This window comes from Coregonus lavaretus, assembly GCF_964263955.1.
Source record: "Coregonus lavaretus genome assembly, chromosome: 13".
NCBI classification, from domain to species: domain Eukaryota; kingdom Metazoa; phylum Chordata; class Actinopteri; order Salmoniformes; family Salmonidae; genus Coregonus; species Coregonus lavaretus.
Window position 1 is genome coordinate 36450050 of NC_140000.1, and position 23500 is coordinate 36473549.

Sequence of the window (23500 nt, forward strand, 5' to 3'; positions counted from 1 at the left end):
TCACTCTGTTACCGTGGAATTGCAGCGACAGAGACAGACCAGACACAGAGAGACAGACAGACACAGAGATTGATTGATTTAGTAATGTCTCCATACCTTCAGGTCTTTGATGCTGGTAGATTTGAAGTCTTTCTCCAGCGTCTTCAAGGCTTTACGGATCTTCTCCACCTTCACACAGATACAAACACTATATGAGCTACGATAGTGTGGGGGTGCTTCGCTGGTGACAATGTCTGTGATTTATTTAGAATTCAAGGCACACTTAACCAGCATGGCTACCACAGCATTCTGCAGCGATACGCCATCCCATCTGGTTTGCGCTTAGTGGGACTATCATTTGTTTTTCAACAGGACAATGACCCAAAACACCTACAGGCTGTGTAAGGGCTATTTGACCAAGAAGGAGAGTGATGGTGCTGCATCAGATGACCTCGCTTCCACAATCACCCGACCTCAACCCAATTGAGATGGTTTGGGATGAGTTGGACGGCAGAGTGAAGGAAAAGCAGCCAACAAGTGCTCAGCATATCTGGGAACTCCTTCAAGACTGTTGGAAAAGCATTCCTCATGAAGCTGGTTGAAAGAATGCCAAGAGTGTGCAAAGCTGTCAAGGCAAAGGGTGGCTACTTTGAAGAATCTCATATATAAAATATATTTTGATATGTTTAACACTTTTTTGGTTACTAAATGATTCCATATGTGTTATTTCATAGTTTTGATGTCTTCACTATTATCTACAATGTAGAAAATAGTAAACATAAAGAAAAACCCTTGAATGAGTAGGTGTTCTAAAACATTGGACCAGTTGTGTGTGTGTGTGTGTGTGTGTGTGTGTGTGTGTGTGTATATATATATATATATATATTTTTTATCCTATAGGGTGGGTTCCCACCTGTATTCTATAGGTTGCGATGATGCAGATGTCGCTGGGTCATATGGTGACCAGGCCCTCTATATGGTTAGGGTTATATACATTATATAGGGTTAGGCTGTTGGTCCTATAGGGTTAGAGTTAAAGTTGAAGTCGGAAGTTTACATACACCTTAGCCAAATACATTTAAACACAGTTTTTCACAATTCCTGACATTTAATCCTAGTAAAAAGTATCTGTCTTAGGTCAGTTAGGATCACCACTTTATTTTAAGAATGTGAAATGTCAAATAATTCTCTCTACTATTATTATATTTCAGCTTTTATTTCTTTCATCACATTCCCAGTGGGTCAGAAGTTTACATGCACTCAATTAGTATTTGGTAGTATTGCCTTTAAATTGTTTAACTTGGGTCAAACGTTCCGGGTAGCCTTCCACAAGCTTCCCACAATAAGTTGGGTGAATTTTGGCCCATTCCTCCTGACAGAGCTGGTGTAACTGAGTCAGGTTTGTAGGCCTCCTTGCTCGCACATGCTTTTTCAGTTCTGCCCACAAATGTTCTATAGGATTGAGGTCAGGGCTTTGATGTCCACTCCAATACCTTGACTTTGTTGTCCTTAAGCCATTTTGCCATAACTTTGGAAGTATGCTTGGGGTCATTGTCCATTTGCAAGACCCATTTGTAAGCTTCTGACCCACTGGAATTGTGATTTCAGTGAGTTGTAAGTGAAATAATCTGTCTGTAAACAATTGTTGGAAAAATGACTTGTGGCATGCACAAAGTAGATGTCCTAACCGACTTGCCAAAACTATAGTTTGTTAACAAGAAATATGTGGAGTGGTTGAAAAACGAGTTAATGACTCCAACCTAAGTGTATGTAAACTTCCGACTTCAACTGTATTTGTACTGAACAAAAATAAATGCAACAATGTCTTGTTCCCATGTTTCATGAGCTGAAATAAAAAATCCCAGAAATGTTCCATATGCACAAAAAGCGTATTTCTCTCAGATTTTGTGCACAATTGTGTTTACATCCCTGTTAGTGAGCATTTATGGGGCGGCAGGTAGCTTAGTGGTTAAGAGCGTTGTGCCAGTAACCGAAAGGTCGCTGGTTCTAATCCCCGAGCCAACTAGGTGAAAAATCTGTCGATGTGCCCTTGAGCAAGGCACTTAACCCTAATTGCTCCTGTAAGTCGCTCTGGATAAGAGCGTCTGCTAAATGACTAAAATGTAAATGTAAATTTATCATTTACCAAGATAATTCATCAACCTGTCAGGTCTGGTATATCAAGAAGCTGATTAAACAGCATGATCATTACACAGGTGCACCTTGTGCTGGGACAATAAAAGGCCACTCTAAAATGTGCAGTTTTGTCACACAACACAAAGCCACAGATGTCTCAAGTTGAGGGAGCGTGCAATTGGCATGCTGACTGCAGGAATGTCCACCAGAGCTGTTGCCAGATAATGTAATGTTAATTTCTCTACCATAAGCCGCCTCAAACGTCATTTTAGAGAATTTGGCAGTACAACCACAGACCAAGTGTATGGCGTCAAGTGGGCGAGCGGTTTGCTAATGTCAACATTGTAAACAGAGTGCCCCATTGTGACGGTGGGGTTATGGTATGGGCAGGCTAAGCTATGGACTACGAACACAATTACATTTTATCGATGGCAATTTGAATGCACAAAGATACTGTGACGAGATCCTGAAGCCCATTGTCATGCCATTCATCCGCCGCCATCACCTCATGTTTCAGCATGATAATGCACGGCCCCTGTCGCAAGGATACAGTATGTACACAATTCCTGGAAGCTGAAAATGTCCCAGTTCTTCCATGGCCTTCATACTCACCAAACATGTCACCCATTGAGCATGTTTGGGATGCTCTGGATCGACGTGTACGACATTGTGTTCCAATTCACGCCAATATCCAGCAACTTCGCACAGCCATTGAAGAGGAGTGGGACAACATTCCACAGGCCACAATCAACAGCCTGATCAACTCTATGTGAAGGAGATGTGTCTCGCTGCATGAGGCAAATGGTGGTCACACCAGATACTGACTGGTTTTCTGATCTACAACCCTACCTTTTTTAAAGTTATCTGTGACCAACAGATGCATATCTGTATTCCCAGTCATGTAAAATCCATAGATTAGGGCCTAATTAATTTATTTAAATTGACTGATTTCCTTATATAAACCGTAACTCAGTAAAACCTTTGAAATTGTTGCATGTTTCGTTTTTGTTTTTGTTCAGTACATATTATATCCTGTAGGGTGCATTCCCACCTGTTTCCTATAGGGGGCGATGATGCCGATGTCTTTGGGTGAGATTGTGGCGAGGCCCCTCTTGCCCTGCCCCTGCAGCAGCTTCTTGAGGTAGTCCATCAGCACCTCGACCTCCGCCACGTTAAAGAAAGATGGACTGGTGTCCTCTCGCTCATCACGACCAGCTACACCATGGAACACCACCGGGAAATTCTGGAGGTACAGTGGGGAAAAAAAGTATTTAGTCAGCCACCAATTGTGCAAGTTCTCCCACTTAAAAAGATGAGAGGCCTGTAATTTTCATCATAGGTACACGTCAACTATGACAGACAAATTGAGAAAAAAAATCCAGAAAATCACATTGTAGGATTTTTAATGAATTTATTTCCAAATTATGGTGGAAAATAAGTATTTGGTCACCTACAAACAAGCCAGATTTCTGGCTCTCACAGACCTGTAACTTCTTCTTTAAGAGGCTCCTCTGTCCTCCACTCGTTACCTGTATTAATGGCACCTGTTTGAACTTGTTATCAGTATAAAAAAAGACACCTGTTCACAACCTCAAACAGTCACACTCCAAACTCCACTATGGCCAAGACCAAAGAGCTGTCAAAGGACACCAGAAACAAACTTGTAGACCTGCACCAGGCTGGGAAGACTGAATCTGCAATATGTAAGCAGCTTGGTTTGAAGAAATCAACTGTGGGAGCAATTATTAGGAAATGGAAGACATACAAGACCACTGATAATCTCCCTCGATCTGGGGCTCCACGCAAGATCTCACCCCGTGGGGTCAAAATGATCACAAGAACGGTGAGCAAAAATCCCAGAACCACACGGGGGGACCTAGTGAATGACCTGCAGAGAGCTGGGACCAAAGTAACAAAGCCTACCATCAGTAACACACTACACCGCCAGGGACTCAAATCCTGCAGTGCCAGACATGTCCCCCTGCTTAAGCCAGTACATGTCCAGGCCCGTCTGAAGTTTGCTAGAGTGCATTTGGATGATCCAGAAGAGGATTGGGAGAATGTCATATGGTCAGATGAAACCAAAATAGAACTTTTTGGTAAAAACTCAACTCGTCGTGTTTGGAGGACAAAGAATGCTGAGTTGCATCCAAAGAACACCATACCTACTGTGAAGCATGGGGGTAGAAACATCATGCTTTGGGGCTGTTTTTCTGCAAAGGGACCAAGACGACTGATCCGTGTAAAGGAAAGAATGAATGGGGCCATGTATCGTGAGATTTTGAGTGAAAACCTCCTTCCATCAGCAAGGGCATTGAAGATGAAACGTGGCTGGGTCTTTCAGCATGACAATGATCCCAAACACACCGCCCGGGCAATGAAGGAGTGGCTTCGTAAGAAGCATTTCAAGGTCCTGGAGTGGCCTAGCCAGTCTCCAGATCTCAACCCCATAGAAAATCTTTGGAGGGAGTTGAAAGTCCGTGTTGCCCAGCGACAGCCCCAAAACATCACTGCTCTAGAGGAGATCTGCATGGAGGAATGGGCCAAAATACCAGCAACAGTGTGTGAAAACCTTGTGAAGACTTACAGAAAACGTTTGACCTGTGTCATTGCCAACAAAGGGTATATAACAAAGTATTGAGAAACTTTTGTTATTGACCAAATACTTATTTTCCACCATAATTTGCAAATAAATTCATTAAAAAATCCTACAATGTGGTTTTCTGGATTTTCTTTTCTCAATTTGTCTGTCATAGTTGACGTGTACCTATGATGAAAATTACAGGCCTCTCTCATCTTTTTAAGTGGGAGAACTTGCACAATTGGTGGCTGACTAAATACGTTTTTCCCCCACTGTAAACCAATGCTTTGCAGGCTATTAAGATTAATTAAATTTAATCAAGTCTTATTTTGGACCACAAGATGTGCATTTCATCCCAGAGGATGACACATGAAAGCATTAATTAAAACACTCATTTACAAAGTGGTCCTCGATGGTGCTCCTAGTGGTTTAAATGGTGTTGGGCTTTACGCTGAGACCTCAGCGCACGTGTGTGTGTGTTTGTCTGTGTAGTGTGTATACAGTGTGTGTGTACCTTCTGAGGCAGGTGTTCCCAGGTGCAGTAGGAGTTCCGGATCATCTCGTTAGCAAACACCTGCAGCTCCTCCTCATAGAACAACTCGTTAGGCACCTTCAGGATAGAGGGATGAGACCTGGGGAGGGAGGGGAAGGGAAGGGAAGAGAATGAAAGGAAACACACTGAGTTTCAATTAGGGATGCTAACGGTTAACCCACAAAAATATATTTGACTGGTCATACTTATCGGTCTATAGGTTAATTAGCATAATTCAATTGGCATGTGTGTATTTTATTAGTCGTCATGTATCTTATCACGTGCACAGCATACAGAACCTAATTTGAGGAGCGGAATAGCCTATCACCTGTCAGACAGCGCGATAGCAGCTACTCAAAACGCTTGTACTGGAGTGAATTGTCCTTTTGTAAGCACAGTCATTGCGCAACAAATAATTCCAAATGCAATCGCATGTTAAAAACTGTGCTGATGGCCACGATAACAAATTGCTATTTTTATTTCTCAATCTCAACTCGTAATTAAAGCTTTCTTCCCATTTGCCATTCAAGTGTATAGGTAATAACATTAGATAGTTCATCCAGAGATTCTTATCTTTGCCTCGATTCGGCAGTCTCGTACAGATCATCATGGCATTTGTAGTTCTTTATGATAGCCACATTAGCAGCTAATTAGCATTTTATTTTGGAGGGTAAATACAGGCGAATATATTGAGAAGTCACCTTGTCCTAGAGAGATTTACACGGTTATCAAAACGTCACGCCAGGGTAAGCCTACACTAAACACAGCCCTTATTTTAAGTGTTTCTAAAATCCCCTATGGGAGAAATGAATGGTGGAAAAATGATTGGAACCATTTCCTTGTTTGACTGCTAGGTTGTATGGGTATTATGACTCGTACTCTATTGGTCTTCATATATTAACATTGTCCAGAAGCCAAAGGCACAATCCTAGTCATATTAGCAACACATTCTAGTTGTTGCTATTAGATTCCCCCTCTTTCTAAGTTTTGAATGGAGATTTTCATCTGTCACATATGGAACCGCTCGCATTAGGTGTGCTGTTTAGTGCAGTGTTTTCCCCCAAATTCCCTTTTGGCAAACGTTTGAAAAGGACGTTTTTTTTGCTGCTTCATTACAGGAGTTGCATGTTCAATAATAGGCTATAGCCTTTTGACTGTTAGATAATAGGCTTGCTATTATTGCATGTTGCCATTAAGCTCTTAATGAACAATTTAAGTTCCTAGTATGCACACATATTATTTTCTGTTGGTCACGTCATTTTACTTGTTTGGAAAAAATTTAACCATTTGTTGACAGGTTAATGAGGGTTGGTTAGTCTGCAGCAAAATTGACCGAAATTTGCCTCCCTAGTTCCAACACTCATCCTTTTCTCCCAAAGTGCTCGTGCTAGCCTCATTAAACCAGCCTGATCTGGAGAGCTTACATACCTATAGTTTCTCAGTAGTTTGGTGACGTAGCAGTTGTTGAACGCTCCTGTCTCCTCCTCCTTCTGATACAGACTCACACCCTTCATCAGCCTCTCCAACAGAGACACACCTAAAAGAGAAGGGGAAAGAATGTCCTCAGAATCATAGCGGCCTCTACCATCTGCTCTTCTATGTCAAAGGATTTTCAAGGAGTAAGGGAGAGGAAGAAGAGGAAGAAGAAGAAGAACTGACCCATGCCGTGTTTCAGAGCCAGAGGAGACCTGAGGATGGGTCCCAGCTGTTTAGGGTCTCCAGCCAGAACCACCTGACCCGTCTCTGGTTGGAGCAGCCCTACACGCACACAGTTAAATTATTGGGCTTGTTCGACATTGCAGCCGACACAGTGCAGGTGACTGCCGACTGACTGATTACAAATCACCTTCCATCATAAATAACTACTCACTATTATTTGTCAATCAGTCCGTCAGTCACAATTGACCCATGATACATTTAAGCAATAAGGCATGAGGGGGTGTGGTATATGGCCAATATGCCACGGTTAAGGGCTGTTCTTATGCACGACAATGCGGAGTGCCTGGATACAGCCATTAGCCGTGGTATATTGGCCATATACCGCAAACCCAGAGGTGCCTTATTGCTATTATAAACTGGTTACCAATGCAATTAGAACAGTAAAAATAAATGTTTTGTCATACCTGTGGTATACGGTCTGATATACCACAGCTTTCAACCTATCAGCATTTAGGGCTCGAACCACCCAGTTTATAACACGGCCATTGTCTCCCCTCCCCCCTCCTTCTCTTCATCCATCCCTCTCTCACCAGCCAGTGGTATGATGGTCTCTGTTTCAACAGCGTGTCCTGCCTCGTCGACAAACACGTGACTGAAATGACCCAGAGGAACACCACCTGTCACCAACCTGGAGAACACACACATACACGAGACAGACGGAGGACAAAAGTTAGCTTAGCATTAGTATCTCGCTATGGGGATTCCTAGTATTAGCATCCTTCTATGGCAGTAGTCACCAACCGGTCGATCGCGATCTTCAGGCACTCCTAGTCGATCAACAAACATTTTTCTTTTTTAATTCGTCTTGCGCTTTTGGCAGTAGGTGCACTTGATTCAGAAGCCCTGCGCGCCGGGTAGCCAAAGTGTTCCCATGTTGAACCATTTAATTTGTCTGAAGGAACAAATTCTGCCTACCCGGCGGACCAGGAGCTGTGGCTAAATCAAGTGCGCCTACTGCGCTGGCCAATCGGACAGCTCAAATCACAATGCCTAGTACATCTTCCATGACCCCACAGCACAGTCTGATACTAGCCTAGTCGAGATTTCATAACGTTTAAAACCATGGCCAATGAGAAACTATCAAAAGAATACAGCAAAGAGCTGCTGTTTTTATGAGTGAGTTCATGTTTACGTTTTTATTCTACACTTACAAAAACATAAAATGCACATCTCCCTACTTCCACTCGTGCTGCAGCTGCAATTAATTATTAGCTAAGATGTAGCGATAGGCATTTTTATTATTAGAAGCTCATTGTGTCTATTTTAATATCAAGGAATATTTCACTTCTTCTGATCATAGGAACAACGTTGCGACTCAAGTGTCGCCATCAGGTGGATGACGTGTCCCCTCTCTCTGGCCAGTCTCACCGGAGGAAAGGAGAGAGCAGGGACCGTGAGAGGCAGACACTGTGCTGCTCTCTCCTTCGCTCTGCTGAGACTGACCATCAGATGCAGGTACCATCAGTCCAGTAAAATAAAAAGGCAAATTATTTACATTTTTCTTCAGCTGTGCCTCGCAAGTGATTCAACAACTGATCTATTTTGATATCAAAGCTTGAGTTTTTAAATATATACTGTATATATGGTCTGAGAAGAAAAATGATGGCAGGCCAAGCATGTACAGTGAGGGAAAAAAGTATTTGATCCCCTGCTGATTTTGTACGTTTGCCCACTGACAAATAAATGATCAGTCTATAATTTTAATGGTAGGTTTATTTGAGAGACAGAATTACAACAAAATCCAGAAAAACGCATGTCAAAAATGTTATAAATTGATTTGCATTTTAAATGAGGGAAATAAGTATTTGACCCCCTCTCAATCAGAAAGACTTCTGGCTCCCAGGTGTCTTTTATACAGGTAACGAGCTGAGATTAGGAGCACACTCTTAAAGGGAGTGCTCATAATCTCAGTTTGTTACCTGTATAAAAGACACCTGTCCACAGAAGGAATCAATCAGATTCCAAACTCTCCACTATGGCCAAGACCAAAGAGCTCTCCAAGGATGTCAGGGACAAGATTGTAGACCTACACAAGGCTGGAATGGACTACAAGACAATCGCCAAGCAGCTTGGTGAGAAGGTGACAACAGTTGGTGCGATTATTCGCAAATGGAAGAAACACAAAAGAACTGTCAATCTCCCTCGGCCTGGGGCTCCATGCAAGATCTCACCTCGTGGAGTTGCAATGATCATGAGAACGGTGAGGAATCAGCCCAGAACTACACGGGAGGATCTTGTCAATGATCTCAAGGCAGCTGGGACCATAGTCACCAAGAAAACAATTGGTAACACACTACGCCGTGAAGGACTGAAATCCTGCAGCGCCCGCAAGGTCCCCCTGCTCAAGAAAGCACATATACAGGGCCGTCTGAAGTTTGCCAATGAACATCTGAATGATTCAGATGAGAACTGGGTGAAAGTGTTGTGGTCAGATGAGACCAAAATCGAGCTCTTTGGCATCAACTCAACTCGCCGTGTTTGGAGGAGGAGGAATGCTGCCTATGACCCCAAGAACACCATCCCCACCGTCAAACATGGAGGTGGAAACATTATGCTTTGGGGGTGTTTTTCTGCTAAGGGGACAGGACAACTTCACCGCATCAAAAGGGACGATGGACGGGGCCATGTACCGTCAAATCTTGGGTGAGTACCTCCTTCCCTCAGCCAGGGCATTGAAAATGGGTCGTGGATGGGTATTCCAGCATGACAATGACCCAAAACACACGGCCAAGGCAACAAAGGAGTAGCTCAAGAAGAAGCACATTAAGGTCCTGGAGTGGCCTAGCCAGTGTCCAGACCATAATCCCATCGAAAATATGTGGAGGGAGCGGAAGGTTCGAGTTGCCAAACGTCAGCCTCGAAACCTTAATGACTTGGAGAAGATCTGCAAAGAGGAGTGGGACAAAATCCCTCCTGAGATATGTGCAAACCTGGTGGCCAACTACAAGAAACGTCTGACCTCTGTGATTGCCAACAAGGGTTTTGCCACCAAGTACTAAGTCATGTTTTGCAGAGGGGTCAAATACTTATTTCCCTCATTAAAATACAAATAAATTTATAAAATTTTTGACGTGCGTTTTTCTGAATTTTTGTTGTTGTTATTCTGTCTCTCACTGTTCAAATAAACCTACCATTAAAATTATAGACTGATCATGTCTTTGTCAGTGGGCAAACGTACAAAATCAGCAGGGGATCAAATACTTTTTTCCCTCACTGTAGCCAATATGCTGTGATAGTATTAGGCTCATTCTCCTACAGAACTGTTTTTATTAGGTTAATGTTGCATAGGCTTACATTTAAGTCATGTAAAAAAACAAAAACAACTGAACAGTAGATATTGGCTTGCTTTTTGACTGCGAAAGTGATCTTGACTCAGAAAATGTTGGTTACCACTGGTCTATGGGGAACTCCGGTGTTAGCGGCTAGTGGCTATCCTTACCGTCCGGCAGTGATTAGGGTGGTGACCATGACGCTGTACTTCATCAGTTCCTCTTTACAGGGAAACACAAAGCAATCTTGATCCAGGTTACAGCAGGCCTGTAGAGACACACACACGAGAGACGTGTTACACACACAGAATACAAACCTCACACTGATGTACACACACACACACACACACACACACACACATACATACATACCCGTATTTCATTGGGCACATCATTAGGGTTACGGGACGCGGCATACATCCGGAACAGCTTCCTGAGTTCCAGGTGTTGTAGAAGCTTCAGAGCCAGCAGGTCTGCCGCGCTATTGGACGGAGCACACGCCAGGATGTGGGCGTGGGCCTGTGTCTTCAGCACCTGTTTGATAGCTTCAACCACCGTCACAGTCTTACCTGGGGGGAACAAACACACACACAGCGTAAGTAAGTCAGAACTGCGCATAAGGCATGAGACCGTCTCCTGTTTTTGTAGTGTGAGGCAGCTTGATGTACAATTACATCCCCTGGACAGGAAGCTAGTCTATCGCAGCGTCTTACTATCTCCTTAATCTATCCTTAATGCTGAGTGCCAAGCAGAGACGCATCGGGTCCCATTTACATTCTTTGGTATGGAAGCCGGGGATCGAACTCCCAACTTTTCAATCTCAGGGCAGACACTCTAACCACAAGGCAAAAATAAAATCTACTGAACAAAAATATAAACGCAACATGCAACCATTTCAAAGAATTTACTGAATTACAGTTCATAGAAGGAAATCACTTTGTCTGTTGCATTTATATTTCTGTTCAGTATAAAAGATGGCGATGCTGAGGAGGGCACGCGTCTTGCCGGTTCCTGCTCGACTTTGCTTTTTTATGGCTATTTTTGCGTTAATTATTACTTTACCCCAACCAAAAACCCTGGATGAATGGAGATATCTGTACAATGCTGAGAGCCCGTACTGCAGCATTGAAGTAGAATTAACCCTGATGAGGTGGCGTGCGACGCGTACAAGGCAAGCAGGTACGAGCTCTGCAAATCGGGGATGCAAAAAGACAATACAGACTCAAACTTGAATTGATGTGCGAAAACTCAGACTCGCGTCGCATGTGGCAAGGACTACAGACATCACAGACTACAAAGGAAAATCCAGCTAGGCGGTACCCGCTGAAGCCTCCCTCCCAGACGAGCTTAACACATTCTATGCTCGCTTCGAGGCAGACAACACTGAGCCATCCAGGAAGACCCTCGCTGCTCTGGACGACCAGGTGCTTTCTGTCTCTGAGGCTGACATGAGGAAAACTATCAAAAGAGTGAATCCCTCACAAAGCTGCCGGCCTAGATGGCATCCCTGGTCGCGTCCTCAAGAGTGTGTGCTGACCAGCTGGAGGGCATCTTCTCAACCTGCCCCTGTCCCAGGCTGTAGTCCCACCTGCTTTAAGAAGACCATCATCGTCCCACATGGCCGTAACACATCAATCTGGACAAGAGGAACATCTATGTGAGAATGCTGTTAATTTACTACAGTTCAGCATTCAACACTATTGTTCCCTCCAAACTCGACACCAAGCGCAGAGCCCTGGGTCTGGACACCACCCTCTGCAACTGGATCCTGGACTTCCTGACGAGCAGACCACAGGCTGTGAGGATTGGCAACAACACCTCCTCCACACTGACTCTTAACCCAGGGGCCCGCCCCACGGGTGTGCCCTCAGTCCTCTACTGTACTCCATGTTCACCCACGACTGCGTGGCTTTGCACGACACCAACTCCATCATCAAGTTCGCTGACGACACCACGGATGTAGGCCTGATAACCAAATACAACGATGAGTCAGCCTATAGGAGGAGGTAAGTGAATTGACATTGTGGTGTCATGACAACAACCTCTCCCTCAATGTCAGTTGACTTCAGGAAGCAGAAGAGGGAACATTCCCTGATCCACATCAATTGGACTGCAGTAGAGAGTCACATATTTTAAGTTCACCGGTGTCTTGTTATGGACAGCACCACCACTCTTGTCAAGAGTCTCTACTTCCTAAGGTGTCTGACCGGTTGCATCACGGCCTGGTACAGGAATTGCTCCATCCACAAGGCCCTCCAGCGGGTGGTGAAGACTGCCCAGTACATCACTGGGACTGTGCTCCCACCCATCCAGGACATCTAATCAAAACGGTGCTTGAGGAAGGCACGCAGCATCATCAACGACCCCACACATCCTAGAAACGAGCTGTTCTCTTCCTTACTGTCAGCAGCCATCAGACTCCTGAACACTTGAACTGGACTGACCACCTGCTCGGATTCTCTGCACCTTAGCACACATGCACTCACTCATGCACACACACACACCACAACTACTGCTACCAGACTCTTACTTTACTGCTCAATTTATAAGTACACTTGCCCCCCCCCCCCCATCCCCAATATACATGTAAATATTGGACTATAAATTGTGCCTTCCTGTATTATACTTATGCTAAAATGTTTATTCTATTCTACTGCCATTTACTTTATGTTCGTATTCTTATCTTTTATTATTCTTGTTGCATTGTCGAGAAGGAACCTGCAAGTAAGCATTTCGTTGGACGATGTATATGCAGTACCATGCGTATTCCGAACATACGACTAATAAAACATACACTTTAACTGAGTTCGTTAACACCCTGTTAACACACACACACACACACACACACACACACACACTAACATATATTACCTGTCCCAGGTGGTCCAAACACCAGGTAAGGAGCCGGTCGGGAGGATCCAGCTACGATGTTCTGGACTGCTGTGTACTGTTCTGGGTTCTGCTCTAGAGCCTTGTCATATAACCTAGGGAGAGGGGGAGGTGGAGAGAGAGAAAGAGGGACATAGAGAGAGAGAGAGAGAGAGAGAGAGGGGTTATATATCAGGGTTTTTGGATAAGGGTTAGTGTGTAAGGCTCGGTGGTCAAAGGTCAAAAAGGAAGTGTGGGTCGGGCAGATGGGTGGTGTGAGCTCACTTGAGAGGTTGTTTTTTGGGTAGTTTGATAGTTTGATCTCCAGAGGGGAACAGTACGTTCCCCAGGCTGTGTCTGTCAGCCAGCTCTGTTGCTCTCTGCTGAAGCCTAGTGGTCAGACGGTTCATTGTGAACTCCACATCAAACCTCAGACCATCCACGAAGGAGGACAGCAACCTGGAGGGGGAAGGTTGGGGGGATAGAGAGACAGAGGCTACATTCCGATTCTCAGCCCTTCTCCCCCGAAGTGTACTTGCCTGGCTACTCAGAATCCTTAATCCGTTCAAACACTATGCCACGCCCACAGACGAATGTTTTAGACCCTTCACTGAATGTGAACACATTTGGGCTGTCTGATTGGTTCCAGAAACTGATGTGTTGGGCCATAGCCAGAACACACGTGGGTAAAGCTGCGTTTTCGAAGTACGTTATTGGCTTTGATACTGTGATTGGTTAGAGACGATCCAATCGCTGATGACCTTGTTTTCACCGCAAACGACGTCACCCAAACGACTTTCAATGATGGCAGATTCAGACTAAAGTCTGTAACAAACGACAGAGCAAGGTAATAATTTAGTGTGAGGGGTCAGGGTAGCAGTGTAAAAGGAATTAACTGGTGTAAGGAATATGGTGGAAACTCCCTCCAGCCATGCTTGCACTAATCCAATGCTTTTAAATGCATGAGGTGGAGTGAACGAGTGCACACTTTTGAAGAAAGAGTAGAGAATCAGAATGTAACCAGAGAACCATGGTAACCATGAATAGAGAGAGCTATTGACTAATAAGATCCCTTCAGGAAGCAGCCTCCTCCAATCATGTCCTTACTTGCTGTTGAATCCCAGTTTGACGGAGTCCAGCTCCACACGGTGGACGTAACCACGGTATTTGACCACGTCCCGCTTATTAGCGTCATCTGACCTCGTCACCAGGAAGGAGTCGCCCCGCAGGACAGACGGACGGTTCTCTGACACACCTGGTACCTGCAGGAGCACACAACACACTGGGCTGGAGATAAACCCTGCACCATCTAGTAGAGGAGGAGCTACGTTCCTAGTGTTTGTTTTTGTGTGTGTGTGTGTGTGTGTGTCCTGATCTGCAGCACCAGTCTTGTTGGTCTTGTCTCTGACCATGTGTGCGTGCATCTGTGTTTGTGTGTACCTCTAGCACCAGTAGTTTCTTGTTGGTCTTGTCTCTGACCATGGGAGTGTTGGGCTTGTTGTATCTCTTAATGTCCACCTCCATCTGTAGCTCCTCCAGATACAGCAGCAGCTGGAACCGTTTAGAGTAATTCTCTCTACTCAGACCTGACTCTAGGACAGACCTGGGGGAAGAGGGGGAGGAAGAGAGAGAGAGAAAGTAGAGAGAAGAGACATTCACAACACCCATATTGTACACCGGCAGGATGATCTACAGACAGGAGGAGGTACTCACTGAGCATCCAGTAAAGGAGTAGAGGAGGAGTAGTATCCATTGAGGAACTTGATCAGATCTCTGACATATCCTGGAACCTTGTAGTCCTGGAGACGCACCATGGGCTTCAGGTTGTTGGCTGAGAGACTGAACACACACACACGTTAGGGTTAGGGTCTGGAACATAGTCGTCTTGGAGGTGCACCATGGGCTATGGGCTGTTGGCTGAGAGACTGATGGGGAGAGGCGGAGAGAGGAGAAGAGTGTTAGTGGTGGACCAGGGTGAACCAGGGAGAGAGAGAGAGAGAGAGTCAGGGTTTAAAAAAAAGTATCTGTCTGCTCAGGTGTGTGTTACCGCTCAGGTGGTTCTCCCTGTAAAGCAGATAGGCTGTAGAGGTAACGGTTCAGGGTCTATAAGGTGTTTATCAAGTGTGTGTGTTCTGCCAGATGTGTGTTACCAGGTGTGTGTGTTACCTACCTCTCAGGTGGTTCCCCGTCCTCTACAGTGTAAGGCAGAGAAGCTGTAGCGCTGATGATAGCTCTAGGTCGGTAGGGCGCAGTCGGGGCCAGCTCCCTGGCCAACCCCGTCACATACTGGGCCTCGATGAACCGCAGCAGGTGGAAGGCAGGAGAGGAGGAGAGGGAGGGTTTAAACTCAAAGACCAGAGTGGCTGGATAGAAACCCAGGAGGCTGGACCGGAACTGGAGCTGCACCTCATACTGGTCACCTGGGGAGGAGAGAGAGAGGGAGGGGGAGAAGAGAGGGAGGGAGGGGGTTAATAACATTAGAAGAGAGAGTGTGTGTGTGTGTGTGTGTGTGTGCACCAGCATGTGTCAGGCTCCCTGAGCCTTCTTTTGGCCCTAACCCTTTAATGCTTGTAGATCGGTAAGGTGTTAGCAATATGGTGGAAACTTCACCACTTATAGCTGTCTAGACCCGACAGAACTGTAAACATTGAAGGGTTGGCGCCAAAATGAAGGCTGAGGGAGCTATTTGGGTTGTGTAACTCTTGCCTGGTTGGAGCTGTAGAGGGTTGTTGCGGGTGATTTTGCGTGTGTGCCTGCCTATATATAGTAGCTAATTTTCCCCAAACATCAGACACCCCCTGACCTCGGACACTCTCTAGCGGTTGGAGGACTGAATCACCTCGAGCTCAACATTTCAATGGACTGAAAAATAACGGTACGTTTTGTGACTAACGACACCCTTTTAGCTAGCTGACCACCGATTTTCAGTGCAATTTATGTAAGTTAAGTTAGGTTTTGAGAGTTTTCAAAAAAGTTATATGTACACATTTTGTGGAACACGCTGCATATTGTAAAATTCGACTGCGCGACAGACCACACCTAATTTAATATCCAACTTTTTACCTCTGAAATATAGCTAACGGATTTTCTAATGTTGCTATCTTAGTTGCTAAATGTTGATAGAACTGCTAAGTAAGCAAAAAGGAAATAAATTGTAAGTGTTAGATAATACATATCACGAAAACAGCTGCATGTTGTCAAGCTTTACCGTATCAAAATTGGAGTCCTTGCACAATCTGCAAAGATGTATTTGGAACTTTGAACCATGAACTTTTCAACACCTATCACTGTTGGCTATGTTTCATCTTACAACAGCTACATAGAGGCAGTATTTAGTTAAATGGTACAATGTATGCATCAATATTACACTAATTGGGACACAAATTTTCATTACAGATAACATCAAACAAAAAACATGGGTACACTTTTAGTTATTGTGAAAACTTTCATCACCTTTCAATGCCTTAGCTTTGAAATGTAAATGTTTATACATATTCAGATTGAGTTATCTTTCTAAAATGTGTATAGTATGCCAAGTTACTTAGCTACATGTATTTACCACTGCAGCATGGAGAAAGTCAAGAGGAAGCAGTGGAGTGAGGTGGACATGTTCCATGCCATGGAGGACTGCGGGGCAGGGATGGCTATCCGCCAGGCTGCCAAGGTTAGGCATCTTTTGTTTTTAGGAGATTACCATGTGTATGTGAATTTTATCTGCTAGTAACAGTTTTCTTTTCTTATCTACCAAGGTGCATGGTGTACCTCGGCAGACGCTGGCGGACAGGCTGAGCGGCCGGGTGACCCATGGTTGTCGCAGTGGACCACCCACATTGCTTGCACCAGAGGATGAAAAGTCTCTGGTGCAGTACTGTATCTACTGCGCCAGCCATGGGTTCCCCTTCACCAGACAGAGGCTGATGAAATACGCCGACAAAATACGCAGGTATTTGGTGTTCTATGTGTTTATGTATGTAGATTGGTGGACTGACTGTTCTCAATGTGTGTGATGTAAATGTGGATGTGTATGGTGATGCCAAAACAAACATTTTCACCTTGGATGGACAATTATATATTCTATTGTAGGTTTCGGCACCCAGGGGAAACAATCCCACCACTGGGGAAGAGGTGGTGGGAAATGTTCAGGAGGAGGCACAAGAACCTAAGCATGAGGAGGCCGGACACCCTGGATAGGGGGAGAGCTGAGTGTGCCACACGTCCGACGATGGACACCTTCTTCACTTCTTATGAGAAGCACTTGGAGGAGAGTGGGTTGAGGGAGAAACCCAGACAAATCTATAACTGCGATGAGTCTGGGTTTCGTAGCGACCAGAGCAGGCACAAAGTGCTGGCTCCCCGGGGCGCAAAACACGTGTTCCAGCAGGCTCCGGGGACCAAGGAGCACATCACAGTGCTGGCCTGCTTCAACGCAACTGGGGAGGACGTCCCCCCGTTTATCATCTACCCCAAGTGTTTCCCCGGTGGCCACTACACACTGGGAGGACCCCCCCAAGCCTTGTATGGACGGTCAAGCAGTGGCTACATTGACGGGGACCTGTTCAGGAAGTGGTTTCAGCACTTCATTAAGTATGCAGTGAAAGAGCACCCTCTCCTTCTCTTCTTCGATGGGCACAAGAGCCACATGGACCCGGAAGTGCTCGCGGTGGCACTAAGGGAAGGGGTTATACTTCTTTGTCTTCCACCACACTGCACCCATGTCCTGCAGCCGCTGGACGTGGCATACTTTGGCCCTTTAAAGGCTGAGTTCTCCAAGGTAGCTGGAGACCTTAGCCATTTTGACCACTCCTACATGGTAAACAAATCAGAATTTGCCAGAGTATTCCGCTACCCGTACCAGCGATGCAAGGACATGCGCTATGTGGTGGAAGGGTTTAAGAAGTGTGGCCTCTTCCCTTTTGACCCTTCAGCCATTGAAGGGTCCCGTTTAATGCCGTCTCGGACCCTACCGGGTCCCAACACCGCATCTACTGGAACCAGCAGCACTGTGCCATCCATCAGCACCTCCTCCCCAGCGACCACAGGAGGACCCTCAGCCCCTGCCCCAGTCCCAGCCGCTGCTCCAGTCCTATCCCTAGCTCTAGAAGAGCACCCCCTAATAGAGGGGGGGCTGATAGCGAAGGACCTGGGGCACATCCTTACTGTCCTGAAGTATCGGCTGGACCGATACAGAAGACTCCCTGTGGTCGCCACATGCCTCACCGGGGAGGAATACACGCGTCAGTGGCAGGAGAGGGGTGAGAAGGAGAGGGCCGGGGCAGAGGAGAAAGAGCGTCGGGCAGCCCTCAGAACACAGAGGGCACAGGAGAGGGCTGCCATGGATGAGACCATTGACGCCATCGCCTCTGCTGGACCCCCTGCTGGAACCACTCCTGACAGCTGCATCACCACTGCCAGTGCCTCCCAGTGTGCAACACCTGTAGGAGCCGCCGGAGTCCCCAGCTGCAGAAGAAGGCCACATGCCTACTCTCCCGGCCACACCATCGTCGGCCCCTCAACCCCACCATTACAAACACCAGCTCCTCCAAGCCATCGTCGGCGGTTTTGTCCACCACCACCCCAATGCACACCACCCCCCATGTCTGTCACCACCAACACGGCCTCCTCTGGACCAACTGCCTCCTCCGTCTCCCCTGGTCACACCACCATAGCAGCCTCGTCTGGTGTCCCTGCCCCCTGCAATTTGAATACCACCACCTCCACAGGTAAACACATGTTAAATTACTAAAAAATGACTGTTTGTTATCTGTTTTATAAAACAGCAATGTAAAACATATATATATATATATATTACAGTACACCAGCCCTCAAGTCATCTCCGCCTCCTCCAAAACCTCTGCAGCTTCCTCCAGAGGTATTGATGTAAAAAAGTTGAAAAGGGTTTTCATGCAACATGCTCTGTCTAACACTACTTTTTCTCAAACTGCAGCACAGAAAAGGAAGAGAAAAGCTACACCGGTCACATCTGTCACACCACCCATGGCACCACTCTCAGGTACTTCATAATCTGTTTTTCTCGCTCTCTCAGTTGTATCAATTACTATTGTTGTTGAAGAACTTCTACATTTTGCAAAACCATATTAATCAATTTGTATTATTATTTAATTTTTTATAAAAGGAGACACCACCTGCTGTGCTCGCTGCGGGGAGCGTGATCCGCCTGCAAGCTCCTCTCAGGAGTGTAGATCCGAGGTGCCATGGGTGTGCTGTGACTTTTGCCAGCACTGGTTCCACTGCAGGTGTGTGCAGTGGGATCAAGAGGTAGCGGTGGAGCTGGATTTTTATTGTGTTTTTTGTGACAATATAGGGATGGAGGTCGAGATTTAATTGTTTGTTTTGTTTGTGTTCATATGAAATTATTTATTTGTTCAAAAAAATAAATGTCTAAAATATAATATATATATTTATTGAACCCATCTTGTGTATTTCTTCCTTTACTTTCCAAGTGCACCTCTGCAACACAAACTCCAACAGTGTTTTCATTGTTTTATGTTAATGCACATAACTGAAATTAAAGTGTATTTGATGTAAATTATTAATACTCATATTTCATTTGGTTACAACACTGAATATGTTGGTGAATATTTTTTTTTAAAGAATCCACAAGAGGGCGCACCGGGCTACGCAATGAAAAGTTGACAGGCAAATAATTATTTTTTACCTGAAGACTAGCCAACTAGTCAACTATCTAGTAAACACTTCGGGTACGTGGTTGGTGTCTCTTTTTTCAACAAAATTAAACGGATATATCTTGTAATTGAACAAAATAGTAAGGTGCCCAATAACTGGGGGCCGTATACAGATAATACGGGACGTATTTTTTTGCTAAACCGCTTATCAAAAGCAGATAACAGTAATATTTCAAATGAAATGTCAAACTTGCTAATTGCTAAACCGTTAGCAAACATTTTTACGACACCAATAATCACAAAACATTGAAGGCTTGATCACAAGATAACACTTGAAGGTAATATATTTCTTAAACGCTGTTGAATATGCCGATAATACGGGATTCTACGCTATATATATATTATATCCTGTATGTAGTATATCTTTTATATTGTTTTATTGCAACCGCCAACCACAGGAAGACTCAGGAGCCCGCTCTCAATGAGTTAAGACAGCCTGCTACTGCCTGCTGCCGCTCTGCTAATCATCAGATGGGGGGAGGAGAGGAGGTAGGGCGCCCTTGTGGGTAATTGGGGGGCCCTGCCTTTATTGGGTAACTGATTAAAGAAAATATTTAAATGAAATGCATAATAAATAAATGTGACTGGTCAATTGATTCAGGTGGCCCATAAGGCAAAAACTATTTTTTTTTTAAAAATACAACCACAGGAACCCGCTCTCAATGTTCAAAATACACCAAAGAGCATAATTTAGCCACAGAGGATCAATAATTTAAAAAAAAATGGTGGATTAAGTTTTATCACAAGCACATACTGGTATCTGCAAAAATTAAGATAGCACCAACATAAAGTCCATTAAAAGGGTGTTGCGCCACCACGAGTTGCCAAAACACCTTCATGCGCCTTGGCATAGATTCTACAAGTGAACCTAAACCATGCCAGGAAAATGCATCCCACACCATAACATATACTTTGTATTCCTTGTTTACTCAAGTGTTTCCTTTATTTGGGCAGTTACCGGTATGCTTACAGGCAGCAGTTTGGGCAGCATGCACACCAAATATAGGCTACAACTTGTTGTGTTGTGGCCATATATATATAATCCATAGAAGGGTTTTGTACCCTCTTACACTGGCAATTTGACTGTTAAACTCATGTGTACATTAGCAATGGATGCCAGTCCTGTCTTGAATCTGAACTGCCATCTATGGATTTTATTTATATGGTTGGTTGCAGCTGTTGGTTTGCCTTTTGCAGATTTCTAAATACAATCGTGGGAAAAACATTCAGTTTGGAAAGCAAATGCATACTTCTGAAAAGAGATGACTAATCTGACTGTAGAACCAATTTTTTCTCAACAACTCCCAATTTGTAACTAACAGCAGCACTGCTTTCAAAGTAGCTCATCTTGAGATAGGCTATTGCCACGACAAGCGCATCGGCCATCACCGAATGACGAAGATGAAGCCATAGGTGAGTTAGTGTGCCACTGGAAATTGTATTTAGTAGCCTATGATCTAGATACTGCCTCCTAATATTGTACAATCTTTGTGTCGCTTCATTGGCCTGGGCTATTGTTTGTTTGAATTCAAGACAGCAATTTCTTAATCCGGCCCTGCCTGTGTGTATGTGTGCGTGTCTTGCCTGGTCCCAGCTGTAGAGGGTTGTTGCGGGTGACTTTGTGCATGTCCTGCAGGTTGAAGCAGGTCATCCTGTGCAGAGCAGAGTAGTAGGTGAAGGAGAGAGGACTAGAGGAGGAGTTCTTTAGGAACAGACGAACTACGTACACCTGGGGGGGGGGGGGGGGGAACGAGAGAGAGAGAGAGAGAAGAAAAGGAGGGGAGTGGAGGAGGGGAGGAGTTTGTTAGTTTCTCCTGTAAAGTCATTGAAAGAAAACAGCTACTATGTTGTCACAGGTCTGTCAGGTCTTAGGGTTAGGGTAAAAGTAGATTTACATATGTGGGACGACTAACTACCGTCTCTTATACAGTGGGGAAAAAAGGTATTTAGTCAGCCACCAATTGTGCAAGTTATCCCACTTAAAAAGATGAGAGAGGCCTGTAATTTTCATCATAGGTACACGTCAACTATGACAGACAAATTGAGGAAAAAACCCCCAGAAAATCACATTGTAGGATTTTTTATTAATTTATTTGCAAATTATGGTGGAAAATAAGTATTTGGTCACCTACAAACAAGCAAGATTTCTGGCTCTCACAGACCTGTAACTTCTTCTTTAAGAGGCTCCTCTGTCCTCCACTCGTTACCTGTATTAAATGGCACCTGTTTGAACTTGTTATCAGTATAAAAGACACCTGTCCACAACCTCAAACAGTCACACTCCAAACTCCACTATGGTCAAGACCAAAGAGCTGTCAAAGGACACCAGAAACAAAATTGTAGACCTGCACCAGGCTGGGAAGACTGAATCTGCAATATGTAAGCAGCTTGGTTTGAAGAAATCAACTGTGGGAGCAATTATTAGGAAATGGAAGACATACAAGACCACTGATAATCTCCCTCGATCTGGGGCTCCACGCAAGATCTCACCCCGTGGGGTCAAAATGATCACAAGAGCGGTGAGCAAAAATCCCACAACCACACAGGGGGACCTAGTGAATGACCTGCAGAGAGCTGGGACCAAAGTAACAAAGCCTACCATCAGTAACACACTACGCCGCCAGAGACTCAAATCCTGCAGTGCCAGACGTGTCCCCCTGCTTAAGCCAGTACATGTCCAGGCCCGTCTGAAGTTTGCTAGAGTGCATTTGGATGATCCAGAAGAGGATTGGGAGAATGTCATATGGTCAGATGAAACCAAAATAGAACTTTTTGGTAAAAACTCAACTCGTCGTGTTTGGAGGACAAAGAATGCTGAGTTGCATCCAAAGAACACCATACCTACTGTGAAGCATGGGGGTGGAAACATCATGCTTTGGGGCTGTTTTTCTGCAAAGGGACCAGGACGACTGATCCGTGTAAAGGAAAGAATGAATGGGGCCATGTATCGTGAGATTTTGAGTGAAAACCTCCTTCCATCAGCAAGGGCATTGAAGATGAAACGTGGCTGGGTCTTTCAGCATGACAATGATCCCAAACACACCGCCCGGGCAACGAAGGAGTGGCTTCGTAAGAAGCATTTCAAGGTCCTGGAGTGGCCTAGCCAGTCTCCAGATCTCAACCCCATAGAAAATCTTTGGAGGGAGTTGAAAGTCCGTGTTGCCCAGCGACAGCCCCAAAACATCACTGCTCTAGAGGAGATATGCATGGAGGAATGGGCCAAAATACCACCAACAGTGTGTGAAAACCTTGTGAAGACATACAGAAAACGTTTGACCTGTGTCATTGCCAACAAAGGGTATATAACAAAGTATTGAGAAACTTTTGTTATTGACCAAATACTTATTTTCCACCATAATTAGCAAATAAATTCATAAAAAATCCTACAATGTGATTTTCTGGATATTTTTTCTCATTTTGTCTGTCATAGTTGACGTGTACCTATGATGAAAATTACAGGCCTCTCTCATCTTTTTAAGTGGGAGAACTTGCACAATTGGTGGCTGACTAAATACTTTTTTCCCCCACTGTATGTGAATTAGAGTTCAGAACAGTCTGACCTCGTGTTGGATGCCTTTTATTCCCATTCTCCCAGATCTTGTCGCCCGACCTGCTATCACTTTAGATTTGCATGTGCCGCACCAGTATAAATTGCATGTCGACTTTGTGGGGAAAAACTCTGGTGTTGGGTGCTGAGCGTTCCCTGTGTGTC

At 44.9% G+C, this 23500-nt stretch overlaps 2 protein-coding genes across 3 annotated transcripts in view; one reads left to right on the forward strand and one right to left on the reverse strand.

Annotated features, from left to right (window-relative positions):
* The window catches only part of LOC311140873 (putative helicase mov-10-B.1), a 48457-nt gene that overhangs the window by 14306 nt on the left and 10651 nt on the right, over window positions 1-23500 (reverse strand). For both annotated transcript variants that reach the window (XM_084176151.1, XM_084176152.1), the window contains exons 5-19: window positions 21373-21517; window positions 15255-15504; window positions 14798-14923; window positions 14525-14687; window positions 14192-14346; window positions 13370-13543; window positions 13088-13200; window positions 10589-10785; window positions 10387-10484; window positions 7478-7575; window positions 6888-6986; window positions 6657-6765; window positions 5211-5328; window positions 3167-3358; window positions 97-168 (exon numbers count right to left, since the gene is read on the reverse strand). In XM_084176151.1, coding sequence (XP_084032277.1) covers window positions 97-168; window positions 3167-3358; window positions 5211-5328; window positions 6657-6765; window positions 6888-6986; window positions 7478-7575; window positions 10387-10484; window positions 10589-10785; window positions 13088-13200; window positions 13370-13543; window positions 14192-14346; window positions 14525-14687; window positions 14798-14923; window positions 15255-15504; window positions 21373-21517 — 2109 coding nt within the window. The remainder of the gene's footprint in view (window positions 1-96; window positions 169-3166; window positions 3359-5210; window positions 5329-6656; window positions 6766-6887; window positions 6987-7477; window positions 7576-10386; window positions 10485-10588; window positions 10786-13087; window positions 13201-13369; window positions 13544-14191; window positions 14347-14524; window positions 14688-14797; window positions 14924-15254; window positions 15505-21372; window positions 21518-23500) is intronic.
* Window positions 17892-19426, forward strand: LOC311139258 (uncharacterized protein; the record flags this gene model as incomplete). Its single annotated transcript, XM_084174149.1, has 3 exons — window positions 17892-18804; window positions 19029-19094; window positions 19221-19426. The coding sequence occupies 3 exons, from the start codon at window positions 17892-17894 to the stop codon at window positions 19424-19426; spliced, it is 1185 nt and encodes a 394-aa protein (XP_084030275.1).